This window comes from Quercus suber, unplaced genomic scaffold, assembly GCF_002906115.3.
Source record: "Quercus suber isolate HL8 unplaced genomic scaffold, Cork oak 2.0 scaffold_156, whole genome shotgun sequence".
Lineage (NCBI taxonomy): Eukaryota > Viridiplantae > Streptophyta > Magnoliopsida > Fagales > Fagaceae > Quercus > Quercus suber.
The window spans coordinates 958,743-982,334 of record NW_027069617.1 but is presented as its reverse complement, the minus strand read 5'-3'; the positions used below and the strand labels follow the sequence as shown (position 1 = coordinate 982,334).

Here is a 23,592-nt window from a genome sequence, read left to right as displayed (position 1 = left end):
ATCCTTCTTCTTCTTCTTCTTCTTCTTCTTCTTTTAAGTAACAAAATATGATTTTCTCTATTTAAAAAAAAAAAAATCTAAATATGGAATTTGATAATTATGATAATTATTAATAAACGTCTATAATGATTGTGTTTGTTTATGGAACTAAATCTAGTATATTATATAAAGAAAATATGATGTGTTCAAGATTAGAAGGTTGTTCTCAATCAAATTACATGAGAGTAAACTTTTATCATGTGAAACAACTTGATATGAGATGACTTTAGGAGAGTTTTTTAAGTAGGGGGTTTCTTAAAATTAGTGAGGGAGGAAATTGTAAAGCAAATTAAACCATGATGATAGTAGCATAGTACCATAAGACTTAACCTATTTTGGGCCTTTTGCTTGTTCTCTGTTGGGACAAAAAGTTAGGCCTAACAAAAGGGTCAGTAAGCCCAATATTTGGTTGGCACAAGGCCTTCTTTATCGCATTGTACACAACTTCATCAACACTAAAGTTTCTATCTTTTCCTTCTCTTTCGTTCCCAGGGATCTAAATGGGTCAGCCCACTCTCTAACCCAATGGGCTATTTTTTGTAATTGTGGGCCTATTGACTTTTTTAGTCAAAACTCAAAAGTTGTTTACTCCATAATTTGAAGTCTTCCCTCCCTCTTCTCCGCATTTTCCAACCCAACCGAGCGAGCGAGTCAACTACACGCGCCACCATGGTCGTAGACGCTTCATCATACCCTCCAATCGAACCAACCAAATTCGACCCGATCGTCATCAACACAGGTCTACTGGAATCCGTAATCGCCTCCGCAAACGGAAAAACCGTCCTCCACCTTGACCCGAACTCTTCCTACGGGTTGCACTACGCATCTCTCTCTCTTCACGACCTCTCAAATTTCCTCAATTCCCATCCTGCCCCTCCTCCCTCCATCTCATCCAACGGCCATGATTTCACCCCCGTACCTCTCGCCCCTCGCCCCTCTACTCCCACGTCGAAATTTCCTCTTTTGTCCCTGAGATCCTCGACGATGAACATTCTAGAAAATTCAACATCGACTTGTGTAGACCTAGGGTTTTGTTCTGCGACGATAAGTCCATCGATCTGATCCTGAAATCTGGGGCGAACCAGTACATTGACTTCAAATGCATCGATTTGAGCTTGGTGTGCGATGCGAGTGGGAGATTGACGAACGTGCCGGACTCTAAGGCCGCGATATTCAAGGATAAGAGCTTGGGGTTGACGGAGAAGAACCAGTTGATGAGGTTCTTCAAGCTTGTTTAGCAACACTTGGGTGGTGGTGAGAATGAGAATGAGAGGATTTCGGAGCAGGATTTGGAGGGCCCCTTCGTCGAGTTCTTGAAGAAAATGCGGTTGCCTCTAAAGATTAAATCGTACACTATCATTTGAAATTTTTGATGAAATTTAATATCCAGTTAACTTATTAGGAGATTTCAACGGAAACACCACAAGGTGCCATTTGAGCTCTAAGGCTCTTCGGCTTTTCAGTTAAATTTTCTAATTCTATTGATGCATTTGATAATTTGAGAAATACAAAATTTTTGTGATTTGGGAATCTATATGGAGATCATACAACAACGTTGAAATTGTTTCAAAAACCCAACTTCTCAAGGGAACACTATTTATTGTCTTGTCTCTTGGTTAGAAAGGTATAAGTTTCCAAAATTACTTTTAAATAAATTTGTCAAAAAATTGGAATACTATATCTAGAATTACAGGCACAAAAAATATGCTCTATACCAAAACCGGTGCCTAGCATTTTGGAATACTTTGAGGAGTAAAACACAAATTGTAACTTATCCTCTTAATCAAATTTGAAAAACCTACTTCTTCCACAATACAAAAGCTATTGGCTCCAAGCATTTTGGATTACTTTCTGATTATTGGACTTGCACCTTTTTGTTCTTGTTAATATTGAATTTTAGTCCAACATCTAGAGGGTTGCTTATGTTTCCCACACACACACACGCATTTCTGTTTTTACTTTATCATGCTGTGATACTCATCTGCATATGAACTTCTAATATGCAGGTTCTGCGAATGCCAATGATTGCCCTACTTATGGACAAGGTGCATAATTTTTTTTTTCCTTTTTATGTGTCCATTAGAAAAAAATTATTTGACCTTAGTATGTCTATCTTTTTTAAATTCATCTTTTCCCTGGAAATTTTAAGTGTATTGGGCATTATAAAGGAGTTAGATTATCTTCGGGTCAAGACTTATTCAGCTACCAGTTAATCCTGGATCCATCCTCTGTAGTTCCGTTGCCATTAATTTCATCTCCAACAGATTCTCCAAGAGAAAATCGTCAAATTTTAGGTCTAGAAGATGAAAAATGGAAAGTTGCTCGGGGAATATGCATTACAAGGAGTTCCTTAAGGCCAGATACATCAAATTTTCTGGTGGTATATCCTCCAAGATGTAAGATCAAGTTTCTAGTGCTATTACTGTTTTTTGTTGAATGAATGAGGGGATAAGAAATCAAAAGGGAAGGAGAGACTGACTTTTTCCCCCCTCCCTCTAGCTTTGTACCCTGAACAGGTTACATCAATCCGAGCTCTCCACATAGGTAGCGATTTAGCTGTTTGTCCATCAGGCATGTAAGTTTATGAGTTTTTGAAGATAACTACTAGTTCTTAATGTTGTCATTTGTTGCTTAAAAGAATTTGATTCTGTTGCACATATGTAAGATAGACAATCAGTTTGCTAGTTAAATTAATTTTTGATGGGATCCTGATTTTGCAAGTGAGCATTGAATGAAGGTTTATTTTATTTTTTGATAGGTAAAAATAATAATATTGAAATGAGACTACTTTATGTAAATAAGCACGAAGCAGCCTAAAAAATTACAATGGGAGAAATATCTACACATGAATTGATTCTATGAGGGGCTGAATAAAGTTAGAAATATCTACACAGCCAACATCCTGCTTCCTACCCCTCTCCCCCCCACCACCACAGAAAAAAAATGCAAAAGAAAAGAAAAGAACAACATGTTCTTCTTTCTCAAGGTGTTGATGGTTGTGTGAAATTGATATGTAGTTAGAAAGAATGTCAATTTTTACATTGTTTTAATTTTAAAAAGGTTGGTATTTGGTGTGATGTTAGATACTTGGTGCTAATTGTAGAGACCTGTGTGCTATAAAGTGGCTATATTATTGATGGTGGTTACTGACTCCTTTTTTACCATGTCATGTGACTAGCATTTTATGTGGATTCCCTTAGTCCCCATTACCTTCCTGAAATGCGTTTGGCATTATTCCCTTCTCTCTTTCAGGTTTGTATTATACTTTTGTACTTTGTGTCATGATGCCAACCAAGGGATAAATTCACTGAATGCTGCCATGGATTCTCTTCTCACACTAGCCAAGTCCTCACATTCTGAAAGTAGTACAACTGTTCACAGTGAAAATTCAGCAGAAGTAAAGCCCGCTGTACTCTGGAAAGCATTGTATATTCAGGAGGTTACCATGGTGATCTTCTCATCAGGACTTTTCCATTTTTAGACTCTATTTTGTACTATTATGATGTTATGGTTGTACACTGAAAGTGCTCTTCTTTTGCCCCCCTCCACAACCCCAAAAAAATCCCAAACCCCAAATTAGTTTGAAACTCTCTTTTTGATTACCCTTTGGGAGGACACGGCATAAACATGTGGATAGGAATAGGATAGCCAATGCGTTCTAGCTTGAATGGCACTTATTCCCCTCACAAGTATGAGATGGAGTGTGAGATTGAGGGTGAAAGAATCAGTGCTTGTGTAATTTTCCCAATATAACATAAAATTAAACATGTGGATAGGTAACCTATTGGATAAGACATAACCCTTGTTGGTCTGAGGTATTTCATCTTTTGTTGGACCTTCATAAAGTTCAATGTTTCGTTTCACTGTGTATGAATTGTGGTACTTCTCCACATCACTACATCTTCCTTCATGGCATAAACTACTCTGTTTTGGGTCATCTCCCATGCAACAATTGTTCGGGAGGAAATATGAAACAGAATGATTGAATAACCAGATCACTATTTCTTTCATAGATTATTTTTTAATGATCGATCTCTATTTTTCTCTGTCAGTTGTCAAGTCATAGGTCTAATCTATTGAGGTATTGGTTATGCTTATTTTCACGTGTTGACTTACCGACTAGAATTTGGTGGTGGTTCTGGTACTTCGGTAGCTATTTCAGAAGATGTATCCTGATGAAGAACTCTTTCCAGAAACAGTCTCACATGAGAATCCTGAGGATGATAATGAGTTTAGTGTAGAGAGTTAACGTGCTTTACTAGACTAGATGGTGTTATCCATCTTAGCAGTGCTCTGCTCGGAAAGTTATGAATTGTGGATGGCTTAAAGTGCTGTGTATTGCCTTGAGAAAGAGAACTTCACGTTTAAGCAATCTACTGCCTCGTATGTTTTCACAAATTTTTGTAGTATTATATTAAAAAAGGCAGATACTGCCCTTTCATTTTCTTGGAGATAATAAAAATTAAATTGTTTATAAGTGCTTGGTGGACCATACAATGTTATCTTTAATGTTTATATTTGCTTGGAGACAATATTTTATAGTTCATTTCAGAAAAAAGTGTTATACTTGTCACTAACTTTTTTAGTAAACTCATTGGACTTTGAATAGGCTTGTAATGAGTTCAATTGATTTATATCTATATTATGGTGGGGAGCCCCGTACTAATGTGATTCATGGAGTGACGTATGAAGGGTTTGATAAAAGGTTAGAGATTATTTAGCTAAAAAAATGGCAGAAGATTAATTTGTTGTGAAAGTATTATAAAAATGTTATAGACATAACACTTCTCAAAATTTATATTAAGGTAAAAGAAAAAAATAAAATTTATATGAGAGGTGTTTGGTACGATTTTTTTTTTCTTTTTTTCTTTTTCTCATTTTACCAAGGTAATAGATTAATAAATTCTCAAAAAAAAAGTGATAGATTAATAATATCTGTCTTATAATTACAAATTTTCACCTATAAGGGCACGTTTGGTAGATTGTAACAGTAATTATATAATAATAGGAATAGTATTATAAGAAATAAAAAATGACATAATATAATACTTATTATTATTTATTTGTTTTTATTTCTCAAAAAAAAAATTATTCAAGTGCTAAAAATGGGTGAACAGTAATTTATAGTAATAAAAAATATTTTGCTATAGTATTTTCAGTAATAAGTTTTCAATTTTTAGCAAAATAAACAGTATCCAAATGTACACGATGTATTTTAGCTTCACCAAAACACAAAAAATCTCTACATTAATATATGTAAAGCCAAAAGGGCCTGTTTGGTAGAGTGATTAGAACCACTCTTTTCACATTTTAAACAATGTTACACACATTTTCACACACATTTTCATCCATACGTATATCAAAAACACCCAAACAACATTACTCAAACTCCTCTACCAAACGGGCCCAAGCTTCAAGCTTCTGTACAAAGCTACTTTTCGCTTCAGCTTTGCTAAAAGTTTAAAATAATTTTTTAATTCCTACACGTATTAAAATAATACTCCTTCTATTTTTTTATTCCTTTTATTTTCTCTTTCTGCCCGTTGCTCTCATTTTCTCACTCTCTCCTTTGATCAGCCTCAACACTCTGAAGCAGGGACGAACCCAGGTGGGGGCCAAAGGGGGCCCCACCCCCCCTCCAAAAAAAAAAAAAAAAAAAGCTCAGGCCCCCTCCCAAAAATCATGAACCCCTAGCCCATCATTCGGCCAGCCCAGGAGCCCATGACCCATGTAAATCTAAAAAAAGAAAAACTCAATTCTCAGCAGTCTAAAACCAAATGGAGAAAGCAAAAAACGAAGGAAGAAAAAGAGAAAAAAAGAAGAAAGGAAAGTGAGAGCACTAAGAGGCGAGATAGAGAGTACTCAAAGAGACGGAGACCCACTCACCCACCTCGTGACGTTGCTGCCCACACCTACGCCATGACGCTTGCGAGAGCGAGACCCACTTGCCGCTGCCCACGCGAGACCCACTTGCCGCCGTTGCCAGTTGCTCGAGACCCACTTGCCACCACCGCTCACATCACATGTATTTACTCTTATCTTTTCCTTCAAAACCTAATAAATATATAATGTTTGTGATCTGATCTGAGAATCTGAGATTCATAGAAATTGTGCTTGTGCGTTGTGGATTTGTGGTGTTTCATGTTTGTTTTTTTACTAATGAGTGATGAACTAAACTGATGTTGGTGAATGACTGATTGTGAATTGAATCTGTGCTGCCTGTGGTGTTTTTTTTTTTTTTTTTTGGGCTTTTTGGCTTTGTGACTTTGTCACTATGTGTTTGTGACTCTCTATCTTGTATTATATAGATAAGAGAGATAAAGAGAGAGAATAGAGTTTGAAGTTGTAGAGATTAGTTTTTTCTTTGTTGATTGGTAGTTCGACATAATAGCGACAAGTGAAGTTGGGCAACGGACAAGTGACACACAAAAAAAATAAAAAATAAAAAAAGGAAAAGTTAAAGAAAAGTTACATTTTATACCTAATAATATCCTTAAAATTATTTTTAAAGAGTTAACAAAATAGAAAAATAGCTATCAATAGTAGGGTCATTCTACCATACCCCCCAAAAAAAGGGGGGTATGGTACCCCCTAAATCTGAACCCTTCATTTAGTATTGTTTTGATCTTAGCTGTTGATGTAATTTTAATGGGTTTTGGTTACCGAGTAAATAGGTTTTATATATAAACAAAAAATTACAACATTCATCAAACTTTTCTCCTCTCACGTTTGCTTCTCTACCTTTGCTTGCTCTGTCTCACGTTTGCCTCACTAGACAAAACCCTCAAATCGGACAGCTAAAACCATACAAGGACCAGACAGCGGCACACCTACAACCCCAAATTAGCGGCGCTTCTTCTCATCTAATCCAACTCGTCGGCGTTGCCTCTAGCTTCTTCTCTTCCAATCCATCCTCAAATTGGTGGTGCACTCATATCCAATCCAACTCGACGGCGCTTCAACTCTTCCTGTACAACAAATGCGCCCGTTGATCTCTCACAATCTCTTTGGTTTTGGTGATGAAGAATTCGAAAGCGAGGAGTTTAAAATGCGTACGAGTCGTGGTTATTATCAGGCCTTTGATTACGACCGAGCTTGGTTGTATGGATTGCATTTCAGTGGTTCATGGTGAACCTCTGCCTCAGGTACTTGATTTTTTTAAAATTAGTTTTAATCGAATTTGATGATATGTGTATGATTGAATTGCTAGAATTTTGAAATTTGGTGTTCAAAATTAGGTGCAAGTTGGTTCGTAGTACTTCACCTTCGATTATGTTTATGGTGGTAGTACTGGCCCACAATAAACAAAAAAAAAAAATCGTTGCAATAACATTGAAGTCATTACAATAAATAAAAAAATCGTTACAATAACATTGAAGTCATTGCAATAGTTTATGCAAAGTGTTGCAATAAAATTTGAGGTAATAAGTTTGTGCTACAAAAAATTTTTGTTGCAATAAACCTTAAATATTTTCATGAAAATTTTGATGTAATAATATATTTGCTATTGCAATAAACAATTTATTACTTCAAATATTTTGTAGCAATAGGCTATTATTTCATGAATTTTATTACAATAGATTGTAAAGAATTGACAAAAATAATTTGGATTCAAATTATTGCAACGGTATATTTATTGTAATATTTATTTTTTTTCATATTTTTTCTTACAATATATTGTAAAATAATTGGAATTAAATCATTGTAATAATATATTTATTGCAGCTTCATATTTGTCATTGCAATAGATTGTAAAATAATTAATATTTTAGTTATTGCAATGTTAAATTTGTTGCAATAAGCCATCTCTTTGAAATTTCTATTATAATATATCACAAAATATATAATTGGTATCAAGTTATTACAATAGTTTCTTCAATTTAAGTTATTAAAAAAAATTGATTTTCAATTTATGTCACTCTTTCTAACTTTTGTTTGTTGTTTCATGCAGATGGTTTTTGCAACTGATTTGCATTCTCGAACCTTCCTACAGCTTCCTAAGTCTGTTGGTGTTGACTTCCGTGCCTCGTAAGTCAAAACTCTTAGTCTTTCATGTGTCTCTTTATGTTGTTGTTTCATGACCTCTGTTCTTCTGGATTTTTACTTTTTGAAATACCAAAGTCACAGCTTTATGTTTTATTGCTGATCTACTCTATATATTGGTGAAGGGAGCTACATCAATTACTATTTTTTAGCAGCTATGATTATCCCTTGAATATACAACCTGTGCTACAACTGACCTTAATTTGATAAATTATTGTGTGTGTGTGTGCGCGCGCTACAACTGTGATTATCCCTTGATAAACATTAGAGGGTAGTTCTCAACTTTACTTGGATCTAGATTGATGAGTTGTTTGGGTGTCTAGTAATAGTGGATACAGCTAACGTACTAGAATGTCACAATATAACATCTTCCATAAGACCATAGGAAGTGATGAAACAACCCTTGGGTTACTAATATCCGTCATGATAGGCTATTTTCTTAATCAAAGCAAAGCCTTCAATCTCATTTGCTATCACTTTGAAGCAGTAAAAATCTTAATTTGTTTCCCCATAATATGTATTAGCAATAATTTAGCATACATGCACACTTATACACCCCACCTTTTTGTTAGGTCACAATCTGAATGACCCCTAGTGATTAACCCTAATTAATTACTTTAGCCAAGTAATTAATTAATCAATTAATCATGCAATTTTATGGAAGCACAAACAAATCACCAACAACTAAATATGCAGCAGAAAATAAATAACACGGTGATTTGTTTACAAATGGGGAAAACCCTAACGGCAAAAACCCCACCGGGTGATTTTCAGGCCACCACTCCCGAAACTCCACTATTATCAAATCAAGCGGTTACAAGTAAAGGAATCCCAAGTACCTTACCAACCTACAGTTGAACCCTTACCCAATACCCAATTGGACTTGTTCTGTAGCGACAGTTCCCACCTTTGATGCACGGCTCCCAAGTACGTGACTAACCAATGCGCGGATCCAAGTAACGGCTTCAGAACACCAACTTAGGAAGAATGGTTGGCTGCAAAGTTCTTCAGTTCATCCTTTATGATGAATAAGCAGGAAGATGTTGGTTACAAAACCCTAGGTGCAAATACACAGCAACTTCTTGATGGAGATGAACTAAGTCAAGAATTCGTCTTTGATCACAATTTGCTTGAACAGAGATTGCTCAATGCTAAAGCAACTTGTGTCACACTTGACGGCTTTTAAAATAATCTTTTATATGTTTAGGTTAGAAGAAAAGAAAGCCCAAAAACATATTCAGGATCCCAAGAAAATCATATTGAAATCTGAATTTTAAATCTCGACAGATAGCAGGTGTCGAGGTAGCTATCGAGAGGTGTCGAGTTTAAAAACCTTGCACTTCAGCTTGCTTTTCTTGGACAGACTTGATGACTTCAACACTTGACCTTGAAACATTGTTTCTTGAAGTATTAAAAACACCTAGAACTACCCAATTACAAGTAGAGTGCGTTTTGTCAAAGGATTAGCCAATTTACATAACTAAGTGACATATGTTCTTAATCAAGTTAAAACATATATGTCCTAACATGATGATGGAAGAGACACTGGTTACAGGCAGAGGTTTCAAACTCCACCCAGTGAATCCTTCTCCTATGAAGAGGAACATCATAGCGAGTGACAGTTTAGAATCCCGCCACATAGGGGCGTAGGGAACGATGCTATGAGTTGAGCCTTAAACCAAATCTCCAAGTCACCTTTCACGCATAAGATTGAAGGGGCAAGACTCCCCCGATGTTTTCATCAGCCAACATTCACCATTTACAACGGATGGACAGATCCTGTCAAGCATATGAGCAATTTTAACTAGAGAATGGCTGTCTATTCTAAGGACGAGGTCTTGATGTGCAAAGTATTTCCTTCTAGTCTTGGGCCCATCGCGATGAGGTGGTTCAATGGCCTAAAGGCGGAGTCCATAAACTCCTTCCACGAGCTCACTCAAGCATTTGGTTCCTGGTCCGTGACTTGCAAGAGAGTTCCTCGATCGTTGGCTTCCCTCCTATCCTTGAGTATGCAAGAGGGCGAGAATCTTAAAACATACTCCGATAGATATTGGGAGCTAATCAATGAGATTGAAGGTGATTTCAACGACGTGGCCATTAGTACTTTTAAGCTCGGCCTTCCATCCAAGCACGGTTTAAGAAAATCCTTGACTGGTAAGCCCGTCACTAACGTGCGTCAACTCATGGATCGGATTGATAAGTGTAGAAGAGCTGAAGAAGACCAGTAGCAAGGGAAAGGAAAGGACAAGGTTATCCCTCAAGAGAGGAGGGATTTCAGGTCGGATCAGTTCAGCAATAACAAACCACGTAGGGATTTAGCTAGGCAGTCAGGATCAGCAAACCATCAAGCAGTCATTACTGTGTTCTGTGAGCCGACGCATCAAGTTCTAGAGAAGATCAAGAATGAGTCATTCTTTAAATGGCCAAATAAAATGGTAGGAAACCCTGAGAGGTGCAATCACAATTGTAAGGTTGAAATTTATCAACCATCTTGTTGGCTTTATTCCGTGCCAATTTGCTTTTAATTTAGCACTTAGTAACTCTATATTTAGGTGGGATCATTGTAAGGGTAGTGTGTGAAAAGATGTGAAGAAAAGCTCAGGTTTGTGCAAGAAGGCAGAGTGTCGCGGCTAGGACTCGCGACTAGCAAGTCGCCAAATGCTAGCACGTGAGATGCACACAGGGGAGCTGAAGGGTTGCACCAGCTGTCGCACTACAGGACAAAAGTTTCAGGCTGGCTAGGTTGTTACGTCATGACTTGAACTCGTGACTTGGACAAGTCGCGAGGTCAAGCCGCCAATCAACCCTGTTTGGTAAACACTGACTCTTCGTATTTTAAACACACACCACTATATATAGACCCTTATACCCACTAAATTGAGAGAGCTTCTAGAGAGAATTTTGTGAGAGAAACCCTAGAGAAAAATAAGATTGCCTCATCCCTAATATTTATCTTAGAGACTCTACAAATTCCTCTACTCTTTTCCTCTCCATTGTCACATCCTTGAAAGGTCATTGACCAAATCCTTATCTCACCATACCCACGTCTGTGAGAAAGTTTATTTGGTGCTAAGGGAAGCAGTTTGGAAGGAACCAATATACATTGGTTGATGCTATGGTATAGTAGCAGAATCCGGGAAGTTAAAGAAGAAATAGGTTCGGCGTAATCTCATTGGAGTAAGAAGCTTGGAGAGCTTAGGTACTTGGGTTGGTTAGGCTTGGAGGGTCTTTTGCTATTCATGTATCTAACCTACATTCTTTAGTGGATTATTTACTACTTGGAGGGCGGCGGAGAGGTTTTACGCCATGGACTTCGGTTTCCTCTTCGATAACACATCGTGTGTTGTCCATGTGTTTGCATCTTCCTTTCCTTTATCTTTATCTTATATTTACTACTGTGAATGTGTTTATATTTGGCTTAGATTAGTTATCAATTTTGTGATTTGCCTATGTTCATGTTCCGCACATTAATTGTTTGATTATAAGCTTGAATGAATATTTTATAATTTGGAGTCTAAACGTTCAAGGGTGTTTTTATAGACATATTGAACTTTCAATTGGTATCAGAGCGGGTACACTTATTGTGGTTTAAATACCTAAGTGTGATCCTTGACCCCTTGTGTTTATTTGCCATAGATTGTGCTTTGTATGCATCTTTGTATGATTTGGTTGGTGTTCATTTTAACATGCCATGTATTTGTGAAAATGCCTTTATGAGTGTGAATCTCATGATTGTGATGCTATGTTACATGATTCTTTGAATGTTATTGATATTCCTAACATCAAACTCTTAAAGAAAAAGGCTAAGAAGTTTAATAAGGATTTGAACAAGTTATTTTGTGAAAATGATGATTTGATTGCTAAGCTCAATGAATCCAACAAATTGGTTGAAAAATATAAGAAACTTGCTGAAAATTCTATTGAAAAGCTGAAAGAGTTTGAATGTTTGAATATGACCTTGGATGCTAAACTTGTTTTGTCTAACAAACTTGTTGATGAGCTAAAATGTGAAAATGAATCTCTTAAGATGCATGCCAAGTATTTGATTGCTGAACCTATTGTTAAAAGGGATGAAATTATTTGTTGCAATCATGTTGTGGTACTCGATTTTGTGCCTATTGTGTGTTCTACCCCAAAGGACAAATCGGTGTACATTCCTCCACATAAAAGAAATCAAAAGGTGGAAAGAAAGGCTGTTAAGTCAAAGCCTCTATTTAGGTCTCAACCTAAAGTTTTGGATGGATCTAAGTTTGTTCCAACTTGCCACCATTGTGGTGTGATTGGTCATATAAGACCTCAATGTCATAAGTTGAAGAGAGAACAAAACCATGTTGCTAGATCCATTCCCAAAAAGCCTAGTGGACCTAAACACATTGTTTGTCACTATTGTGGTGCTTTTGGTCATCTAAGACCACATTGCTCTAAGTTTCATGCTCTTAAAAGAATTAAGAGAAAAGAGAAACTTGAGCTTCTTGGAAGTTATGCTAAAATTGGTAAATCAATTTTAAGTGAAAATAGCATGTCGTTAAAGAAAATGTTTAATGCTCTTAACTCCTTGACTATGTGCATCTCCGGTTCTCATTCTTCCAACCCTTATCTCACTTCTCTTGAGACACTCATTCCAAACAATCGTTTTGTTTGGATGAGGAAGAGTTCCTATGGTTGAGCTTTTGCTCTTTGGTCCTTGATCTAATTCTTTTGATCTTTGTGGGACCCTTCATGCATTGCATGTTATATCTTCATGCATTTTGTGCATCTTGCATTTATTCATATGCATTGTTTTTATTTTGATCTTACCTTTTTGTCTAAATTTTGTGTGAGTAAAAAAAAAAAAAATATTTATATACCTAGGGTAAAAACATAAAACCCTAAACATTTAATGAAGTAGGGCTGAGTTGGAAATTCTGCAGAAAATTCAACCTGTGCGATTTTCGATCGATCGAGTCTATTATTCGATCGATCGAGCCAGGCCGAGAGTCCCAAGTACTTCTGCAGCCACTCGATTCCAACTTTACAATATTAAACCAACTTTGAGCAAGTCTAAAGAAGACACCATACAATGTTTTGATCATGGTTTGCCAACATTACAAATTAGAGTTCTAAATACATAAAATCCTAAGACCTTAGAACCTAACAAATGATAATGCAACTTGTGTCACCCTTGACGGCTCTTAAAATAATCCTTTTATATGTTTAGGGTTAGAAGAAAAGAAGGCCCAAAAACATATTCACGGATCCCAAGAAAATCATATTGGAAATTTGAATTTTTAAATCTCGACAAATAGCAGGTGTCGAGGTAGCTGTCGAGCAGGTGTCGAGCTTTAAAAACTTCGCACTTCAGCTTGCTTTTTCTTGGACAGACTTGATGACTTCAACACTTGACCTTGAAACATTGTTTCTTGAAGTATTAAAAAGAGTGATATGAGTGTTAAGTTTTAAGAGATAACCTAATCTTACTCATCACAAATAAGAGCCACAAAGCTCACTTGCTTAGTTGTGCATAGAGATGCTCATCTAAGCTACAAGAGATACAAAGTTTAGAAAACTTTGTTTCATTGGCCATCCAAGGTACATAAGTACCAAAGTACACAGAACACACATTGTTTTTGTATTTTTCTGATTTTTCAATTTTTTTTATTTTACCAAAAACAAAATAAATAAAACTGAAAGTAGACACACAAAACATGTTAAGCAAAAACTAGATGCATATGAACGAAGAAGAGGGGCAAGAGAAGGAGATCAATCCATGGAGATGACACCAATGTTTTGACGAAGAAATTCAAAACGTTTGCTATCAAGAGGTTTGGTAAACAGGTCAGCCTTCTGATCATCAGTGTGAATAAATTCAAGATTGAGAGTACCATTTTCGACAAGCTCCCTAATGAAGTGATGTCGAATCTCTATGTGTTTGGTTCGAGAATGTTGAATTGGGTTCTGAGAGAGATTAATGGCACTGGTATTGTCACAATAGATAGTGAGATGCTCTTGACTAATACCATAATCATGAAGGAGTTTTTGCATCCAGAGGAGTTGTGTGCAGCAACTACCAGCAGTAATGTATTCAGCTTTTGCAGTGGATAATGAGATGGAGTTCTGCTTTTTGCTCATCCAAGAGACAAGATTATTACCCACATAAAAACATCCCCAAAGTACTCTTTCTATCATCAACATTACCAGCCCAATCAACATCAGAGTACCCAACTAAGACACCATTAGTGTCCTTGCTATACCACACACCAAACTCAGCAGTGGTATTGACGTACTTTATGATTCTTTTTAAAGCAGTCATGTGGGATTCCTTGGGATTAGGTTGATATCTAGCACACACTCCAACACTGTAACTAATGTCAGGTCTACTGGCAATGAGGTAAAGAAGACTACCTATCATACCTCTATAAAGAGAGGGGTCAACACTCTTACCTAACAAGTCTACAGTGAGTTTCACATTAGGGCTCATAGGGGTTCTAATAGAACTAGCAGATTCGAAACCAAACTTTTTCACAAGATTTTTAGCATATTTAGATTGAGAAAGAAATATACCTGAATCTTGTTGACGAATCTGTAATCCTAGGAAGTGAGTCAGTTCTCCAATCATGCTCATCTCGAACTCGGCTTGCATGAGTTTTGAGAAGTCATGAGCAAATTCATCCTTAGTCGACCCAAAAATGATATCATTAACATAGACTTGAGCAACTATCAACTCATCGTCTTCCCTTTTGATGAAGAGAGTTTGATCAGTCTTTCCTCTTGTGAACCCATGTGACACCAGATATTGTGTGAGTCTATCATACCATGCTCTTGGAGCTTGCTTCAACCCATAAAGTACCTTTTTAAGGTATAGCACATGATCCGGGAAGTGTGGATCAATGAATCCTTTTGGTTGAGCCACATAGACATCCTCTCTGAGTAACCCATTCAAGAAGGCAGTCTTTACATCCATCTGATAGAGTTTGAAATTCAGCTGACATGCTAGGGCAAGCAGAATTCTGATTGACTCCATTCGGGCAACTGGGGCAAATGTTTCATCATAGTATACTCCTTCCATTTGCGAGTATCCTTGAGCTACAAGATGGGCCTTGTTGCGAATCACATTGCCTTCTTCATCAGTCTTGTTGCGGAATATCCACTTTGCACCGATGATGTGCTCACCTTCTGGTCTAGGTACTAGAGTCCAAACATCATTCCTCTGAAATTGGATTAGTTCATCATGCATTACTTCGACCCAACTTTCATCATGTAGTGCTTCCTCAATTTTCTTGGGTTCAACCTGTGACAAATAACAGGAATAAGACACAAAGTTAGCAACACATTTGTTAACTGTACGTTTCCTTAATGTGAGTTCATTCATGTTTCCCATAATATCTTCAGGAGGATGATTTAATTTGATTCTAAAGGAGGGTCCTTTTTCTTCATGAGACACAGAATCCGGTGAAGTAGGAGCATCTGTAGAGTTTTCCACAATACTAGGAGTACTTGGAGACATAGGTTCTGATTCAACAATGTCTTGAACTTCATTAGGCTCAAGAGGAAGAATTTCTTTAGAGAGTTCCTCAATGCCTTTCTCAGTGCTGGAATCTGAAGACTCATCAATGACCACATTTATTGTTTCCATTACTTTCAGAGTATTCATGATAAGCCCTGCTTGTGGATGAGTATCCCAGAAATATGCCTTCATCACTTCGAGAGTCAAATTTTCCCACATTCTCTGTATCCTTAAGGATGAAGCAAGTGCTTCCAAATATCCTGAAATACTTCACATTTGGCTTTCTTCCTTTCCACAACTCATAGGGAGTCTTTTTGGTACTGGGTCTGAAGTACACCCTATTAACCGTATGACAGGCAGTGTTTACGGCTTCTCCCCATAAGTTTCGAGCCATATTTTTGTTATGCAACATGGCTCTGGCCATCTCTTGAATAACTCTGTCTTTTCTTTCTACCACACCATTTTGCTGAGGAGTAATAGGAGCAGAGAACTCTTGAGATATACCTGATCTTGTGCAGAAAGACTCCATGTAGGAGTTTTCAAATTCTTTGCCATGGTAACTTCGAATTCTATCAATCTTTAAGCTCTTCTCATTCTGCAGCCTTGTGCACAAAGCCTCAATGTTCTCAGGAGCATCAAACTTGGATCGGAGTAAGATGACCCAAGTGTATCTAGTGAAGTCGTCTACCACAACCATGATGTACCTTTTTCCACCAAGAGACTTGGTTCTGGTTGGACCCATAAGATCTAAATGTAAAAGCTCCAATGGTCTGGAAGTAGCTGAAGTCTGAGTGCTCGGATGCTTAGCTTTTGTCTATTTCCCAAGTTGACATGGTCCACACACTACATTGTTCATTTTGCTAAGCTTTGTTATTCCTAAGACAGATTCATGCTTAGATACAATGGATTGATGCTTGTAACTAGCATGTCCTATTCGTTGATGCCATAGTTCTTCATTTGGCAAACGAATGCTATTGCACACTACATCGGCATCAGGAACCAATCCATAGCAGTTTTCTAGAGTGCGAACCCCACTAATAAGCTTCTTTCCAGACTCATTCATAACAAGACACTTTCCCTTTGAGAATAGCACCATGAAGTCTTGATCACATATTAACTTATGCTCAATTGGTTAACCCTTAGACCTTCTACATAAAGAACATTTGCGATGTCTGGCAGTCCTGGTAAAGATATGATTCCTTTCCCCTTAATTTGTGACTTGCTTCCATCACCAAAAGTCACATTGCCACCCCTTTTTGGCTCAAAGATCTTGAAGAGAAATCGGTCACCAGTTATATGTCTTGAGCAACCACTGTCAAGATACCATAGACATGTATCCATTACTTTGAAGGCAGACTTCATCATGAAACACACTTCATGCTTGGATGACAGATCAAAGGGAATGGTTCTTTCACTCAACTGCCTTTGATGAGCTAGGCCTTTAACTTTTTCTCTTCTCAGGTGAACTCCTTTGCACATTTTTACTCTGAGACAGTCTAGTTTCCTTTTAGCCAAACTGAGATCCTTTCCATTATTCATTGTAAAGGAATTCAAATAACTTTTAGACTTGTGTTTTCTGAGACACTCAAACAAATAGTGATTAGAAAAACAAGATGTATTTGAAAACAAGGATCTTTTTAAACCAGTTATAGCCATGACAACAGGGGTCAATGGATCAACACAGCAAAGATTAAATCCTAATCAGAGTGTGCCTGCTCTGATACCACTTGATTGGTCACAATCTGAATGACCCCTTGTGATTAACCCTAATTAATTAATTTAGCCAAGTAATTAATTAATCAATTAATCATGCAATTTTATGGAAGCACAAACAAATCACCAACAACTAAATATGCAGCGGAAAATAAATAACACGGTGATTTGTTTACGAATGGGGAAAACCCTAATGGCAAAAACCCCACCGGTTGATTTTCAGGTCACCATTCCCGAAACTCCACTATTATCAAATCAAGCGGTTACAAGTAAAGGAATCCCAAGTACCTTACCAACCTACAGTTGAACTGTTACCCCAATACCCAATTGGACTTGATCTGTAGTGACAGTTCCCTCCTTTGATGCACGGCTCCCAAGTACGTGACTAACCAATGGCGGATCCAAGTATGCGACTTCAGAACACCAACTGAGGAAGAATGGTTGGCTGCAAAGTTCTTCAGTTCATCCTTTATGATGAATAGTAGGAAGATGCTTAGTTACAAAACCCTATGGTGAAAATACACAGCAACTTCTTGATGAAAGATGAACTAGGTCAAGAACTTCGTCTGTTGATCACAATTTGCTTGAACAGAGATTGCTCAATGATAATGCAACTTGTGTCACCCTTGACAGCTCTTAAAATAATCTTTTTATATATTTAGGGTTAGAAGAAAAGAAGACCCAAAAACATATTCACGGATCCCAAGAAAATCAGATTAGAAATCTGAATTTTTAAATCTTGACAGATAGCAGGTGTCGAGGTAGCTGTCAAGCAGGTGTCGAGCTTTAAAAACTTTGCACTTCAGCTTGCTTTCTCTTGGACAGACTTGATGACTTTAACACTTGACCTTGAAACATTGTTTCTTGAAGTATTAAAAACACCTAGAACTACCCAATTACAAGTAGAGTGCATTTTGTCAAAGGATTAGCCAATTTACATAAATAAGTGACATATGTTCTTAAACAAGTTAAAACATATATGTCCTAACACTAGGTGTTTTTATTACTTCAAGAAACAATGTTTCAAGGTCAAGTGTTGAAGTCATCAAGTCTGTCCAAGAGAAAGCAAGCTGAAGTGCAAGGTTTTTAAAGCTTGACACCTGCTCGATAGCTACCTCGACACCTGCTATCTTTCGAGATTTAAAAATTCAGATTTCTAATCTGATTTTCTTGGGATCCGTGAATATGTTTTCGGGCTTTCTTTTCTTCTAACCCTAAACATATAAAATGATTATTTTAAGAGCCGTTAAGTGTGACATAAGTGGCTTTAGCATTGAGCAATCTCTGTTCAAGCAAATTGTGATCAAAAGATGAAGTTCTTGACCTAGTTCATCTTCCATCAAGAAGTTGCTGTGTATTTGCACCATAGGGTTTTGTAACCAAGCATCTTCCTGCTATTCATCATAAAGGATGAACTAAAGAACTTTGCAGCCAACCATTCTTCCTCAGTTAGTGTTCTGAAGTCACGTACTTGGATCCGCGTATTGGTTAGTCACGTACTTGGGAGCCGTGCATCAAAGGAGTGAACTGTCACTACAGATCAAGTCCAATTGGGTATTGGGGTAACGGTTCAACTGTAGGTTGGTAAGGTACTTGGAATTCCTTTACTTGTAACTGCTTGATTTGATAATAGTGGAGTTTCGGGAGTGGTGACCTGAAAATCATCCGGTGGGGTTTTTGCCATTAGGGTTTTCCCCATTCGTGAACAAACCTCCGTGTTATTTATTTTCCGCTGCTTATTTAGTTGTTGGTGATTTGTTTGTGCTTCCATAAAATTGCATGATTAATTGATTAATTAATTATTTGGCTAAATTAATTAATTAGGGTTAATCACAAGGGGTCATTCAGATTGTGACCTATCATTTATAATTAGAAAAAATGAAATGAAAGTGTTCAAACTTCTGTTGTATACCTTTTTGAAATTATTTTTGCTATATGGTTGGCATATTGTTAGTATCCTCTCTTATTAGATATATCATATATGAAAACTACGACATTACATGAGTCCAACACCTTTCAATCTCAATTACAGAAACTCATTAGTTGTTAAAAGAATTTAAATTGAATGCTAAATAATCACATATTTAATGGCATTGACTTGTTTAATGTTTACGGTGCATAAGGCTAGAATATGGCTTAGCTCACTAAATGTTTTTTTGGTTAATGAGTTCTTAGACTTCATTTTCTGCAATAGGAAATTTTAGACTTTTGACATAGTTATTGAATCTTTCTTAGCAGATTGCCTTAGTGTATGTAATTGTTTATGTATCTATTAAGCCTGAGATATGGTCTTGAATCATCAAACTTGAGGGTTCAAGGGAGTGAGAAATCTTTTCTGCTCTCCAAATAGGATATGGGGGTTACTAGTAGCTGGATGGTGAAGCCTATTACAGTTTGTGATGAATTTCTATGTTGAGCTTTTTTCGGGAGTTCGAGATTGGGACAGGAGAATTTGTTAGTATATTATTTAGTTAGACCACTGTGGAACTACATGATAAAGTGAGTAAGGTTGATAACAACATGAATGGAAAAAATACCATGACTTCATTGCAGGAAGAAATGCTTTACAACCTGAAGGTAAGTTAAAATGAATCAGTGGTTGGGTTTTTGGTGCAAACTTAGCCAAAAATAAAAAGAAAAAAAGAGAAACAGTCATTGTAGATTGCTACTCTTGATCTTTGGTGTCAAAAAAATAGTTCTCTAGATGAATCAAATTAATTCTGCCTTGGACGTCATTAATTTGCCAAATAGTTATTTTGGGAAAAACAAATAATAATGGCTCTGCATTTCTGAGAGGTTAGTTCTATCATTGATTTGCCTCTTTTGATTATAGTTGTGGCTTTGGACATCATGCAGGTCAGTATTTGGTCAGGCCCAGTCAGATGTTGCCTCAGCTTCCAATCGTAAGAGAAAGACTCCAAAAACATAATCTTACTCCTCTACAAGTAGATGTATTTTTAATTATTCATTTTAGGTGATTCATCAGAAGTAAAATGATCTGTTTTGATGCTCTTCCATTTATTATAGTTCAATTATTTGTGTTGTTGAACTGGTATGTCTGGTTCAAATTTCCTAGCAATTGTTTTTTTTTTTCAATTGAGCTATTTGTGAACCAGAAAATATTTGTTGAGACAATTTAGGTATATCACAATTTTGGCCCCTATAGCTAGTAGAGCATATCGGACTTTTTGTTTTGAGATGGAGCAATGGTTAATTTTGCATTCAACAAATTGTGCTAAAAGCTAGCGGTTGTACCAAAAGATAATTGACAATGTTGCACCTTGTCTTTTATTTTAATCTTAGGTTTTTGACAATGTTGCACTTGTCTTTTATTTTAATCTTGGCAAGTATGTTGTCACATATGAACATTTGTATGAATCCTACATCCTTTTTTCAATGAGTTTGTCCAAACCTTATCAATAATGCAATATTTATACTTAATTAATGTCATTAGTGTGGGATGCAATTTATAGTTAAGGAAATGTTAGTATCAAGTTTGCAGGAGCGACTGACTTGTATTTTTTTTTTTTCCTTTCCTTGAGAATGACTTGTGTGTATTCATGTTAATCAAAAGGAAAAGTAAAAAAATAATAAAGAGCATGAGAAATTGAGAGATGGTCACGTGGCTTTTATCTAGCCTTTACAATCATTTAGGAAAAACATCAAACGTGGAGGAGTTGAGCAAACTTGACTTCACAAATACAAGAAATCACATTAGAATAACTCTTGGCACGTTGCAATGTGTTGCTAGAAATAAATAAATAACAGACATAATGAATCTTTATGGATGCCAATACCTTGATGGCAATTTTTTTTTTTTTTTGTTTTTTTTGTTTTGTGGGGGGGGGGGGGGGGGGCGGTGGTGTTGGGCTAGAGATCAATTGAAAACAGCAAGTATTGAAGAGTAACACTGTTTAAAAGGAAATGCTATTCACAATTATGTACAAACAAAATAACCACATTGACAGGAAGTGTTGAATCATAAAGTTGATTTTCTGTACACACGCAAAGAGGCCAGCATTATATGTCCAATTGCAATCATATGGTTCACAGCTATGGAATAGCCATATTTAGAGAGCCCTCATAACCACTTTGCTGGTTGTGTGAAGCCCAGCGGCAAGTTTGAACACAGCACGGGTCTTATATAACCTGCAACACAAATCCCTTGTCAAATGTCACAAAGACAACACATACTCAAGTCCTTTTTGCTGAGTCAAAGGTTAAGAATTCTATTAGAACACAGCTGAAAGCTATTGTTATTAGGACACATACACAAAACCTTGCAACTTATCAAACACTGGTGCTATAAATACAGATATTTAACCTGCGGAGTACTAATAATAAACTTTGCCTCCTAACCACAACTTGGAATTCAGATCATGCAAGTTTCCAAGTTACACACGCACCCAGTATGGGAGGATGAAGTACCAGTTGAGCTATAGCTCATTGGCTTTAAAAGGTTCTATTCATTAAAATTTAAATGATTAAATGTAAAGATGCCATAAAAATCATATTCAATGTCTACACATTGTAATGCATTCAAACATGTAACAAAAGATGAAAGTGATCTCTTGCTCAATTGGTTGATGGATTGTACAACTGTACGAAAGGTCTTGCAAGTCAATGATTGCATACCTATAGGTACTTAGGAAGTTGGGTTGATGCAGGTATTGGGGGAGAGGGAAGGATAGATGATTTCAGTATTTTTTTTTTTTTTTGCTTGCCAATACTAGTCTTGTGTTTTGATCTTCTATGAAATGTGATGCATAAGATGCATAAGTAACATTGACAATCACTCCTGGCTCACAAGAGTACATGCCACGAGAGTAGCTAGAGCCAGGTCAGTCATTCACTATATCACTAAGAAAAATGCGAAATGTTCTAAGTTACCCCATCAAACTCAGAAAGTGAGTAACTTGTACACAAGGTATAAGGAACGTTTCTATGGATTTGACATTTAACTAATCCATTAGTTTCATGTTTTACACACAACAAAGCACATACAAACATCTACCCAATTCATTTTCTTTTGTGGTTGTTAATAAATGCTAGAGATTCAGATAACAAAGTTGATTCCAATGAAAATCGGTTTCCTTATCCAGCAACAGAAGATGATTACAAGATAAATCAGTTATTACCAAAAAAGCCTTACCCACTCCCTATACTACAAAATAAAAAGGTTACAATGATAACAGATTATATGAACTTTATGAAGTTTTGGATTAAGAAATCATGATAGAAAAAGCATGCTCAAAAATTTTAGACTGAAAACTTACTTTTTTGCAACTCTTCTGGTGTCAAATTCTGTAAGCACAAGGAAGCAAATGGTTTTAGATACAATATATTAAATAGTTAAATAGCAATAGGCTTTGGTTGCCATTTACCTGAGCTTTTGGGTTTGACATAATGCACCTGATCCCACCTTGACTTTCAATTAGCTACCATAAAAAGCTAAATTAATCCCACTACCATGAACTACTGGTTTAGTTAATTAGTACCTCGTTACTATGATGATGATTAATTTTAAAAAAAAAAAATTTATATCTCCACGTTTTTATGTTCTTAAAAAGTTTGGTTTTCACGTGCAATATGCTTCATTCTATCAAAAACGGTCCAAGTGTTATGACGTCTAATCGATTAATCTAACGAAAATTTCTCCAACTTAGTTATTTTTGCTGCGTATGTTCATATGAGAAGCGAAGAATCATATAGCCTTGAGTGCTTCCAATATATTGTAAGATATGCCATGCCTTACAGATATAACACACTAGCTTAGTGATAAATTAAAGTAATTACGGCCATGTTGTTATTATTCTTGATGAACAATATATAAAAATTAAATATTGGAAAATTGAATTGAAATCTACCAAATATATATATATATATATACATCGTACAATGAATGATATCAACGTAAGGTGATTTTGATCAATAATATATTTGTAATAAATGAGCATAAAAACACATGGGCAGACAAAGTTCCGGTATTAAAGTTGGTGCTTTCGTATTTGGACTCCAACGAGAAATAAGGTTGGTGGAATCCCACCTTACCCTAGGGGTGTACAAAAAACCAACGAACCAAACGAACCGGCCGAAACCGACCGAACCGTTTTCAAATTTTTGATTCGGCTTCAGTTTCAGTTTTGAATTTTTAAAACCAAAAATATTCAGTTCGGTTTTCGATTGCAAGTTTAAATGAACCGAAACAATCAAACCAAACCGAATCATATTATAATATATTTTATATATAATATAAATTTTATAAATATGTGGGCCTCCTATACATATTTGGGCTTTTCATTTTGTTTAAAACA

General features: G+C 36.4%; 1 protein-coding gene and 1 pseudogene across 1 annotated transcript; both read left to right on the top strand.

Moving 5' to 3' along the window:
• The first annotated feature begins 708 nt into the window (after window positions 1-708).
• On the top strand, window positions 709-1,403 carry LOC136069201 (rab escort protein 1-like; annotated as a pseudogene).
• Window positions 1,404-1,498: 95 nt separating this feature from the next.
• Window positions 1,499-4,516, top strand: LOC112007150 (rab escort protein 1-like). Its single transcript, XM_065777480.1, has 4 exons — window positions 1,499-2,084; window positions 2,189-2,435; window positions 2,539-2,614; window positions 3,292-4,516. Exons 1-4 carry the CDS (start codon window positions 2,040-2,042, stop codon window positions 3,518-3,520), a joined length of 597 nt encoding a protein of 198 aa, XP_065633552.1. The 5' UTR covers window positions 1,499-2,039; the 3' UTR covers window positions 3,521-4,516.
• Window positions 4,517-23,592: the final 19,076 nt, after the last annotated feature.

Bases quoted from the DNA above. Each gene is read 5' to 3' on its own strand.
- LOC112007150 (XM_065777480.1), top strand. From the start codon at position 2,040: ATGCAGGTTCTGCGAATGCCAATGATTGCCCTACTTATGGACAAG. The intron at 2,085-2,188 runs GTGCATAATTTT...GGAAATTTTAAG, and splicing joins TTGCCCTACTTATGGACAAG to TGTATTGGGCATTATAAAGG. The intron at 2,615-3,291 runs GTAAGTTTATGA...TCTCTCTTTCAG, and splicing joins GCTGTTTGTCCATCAGGCAT to GTTTGTATTATACTTTTGTA.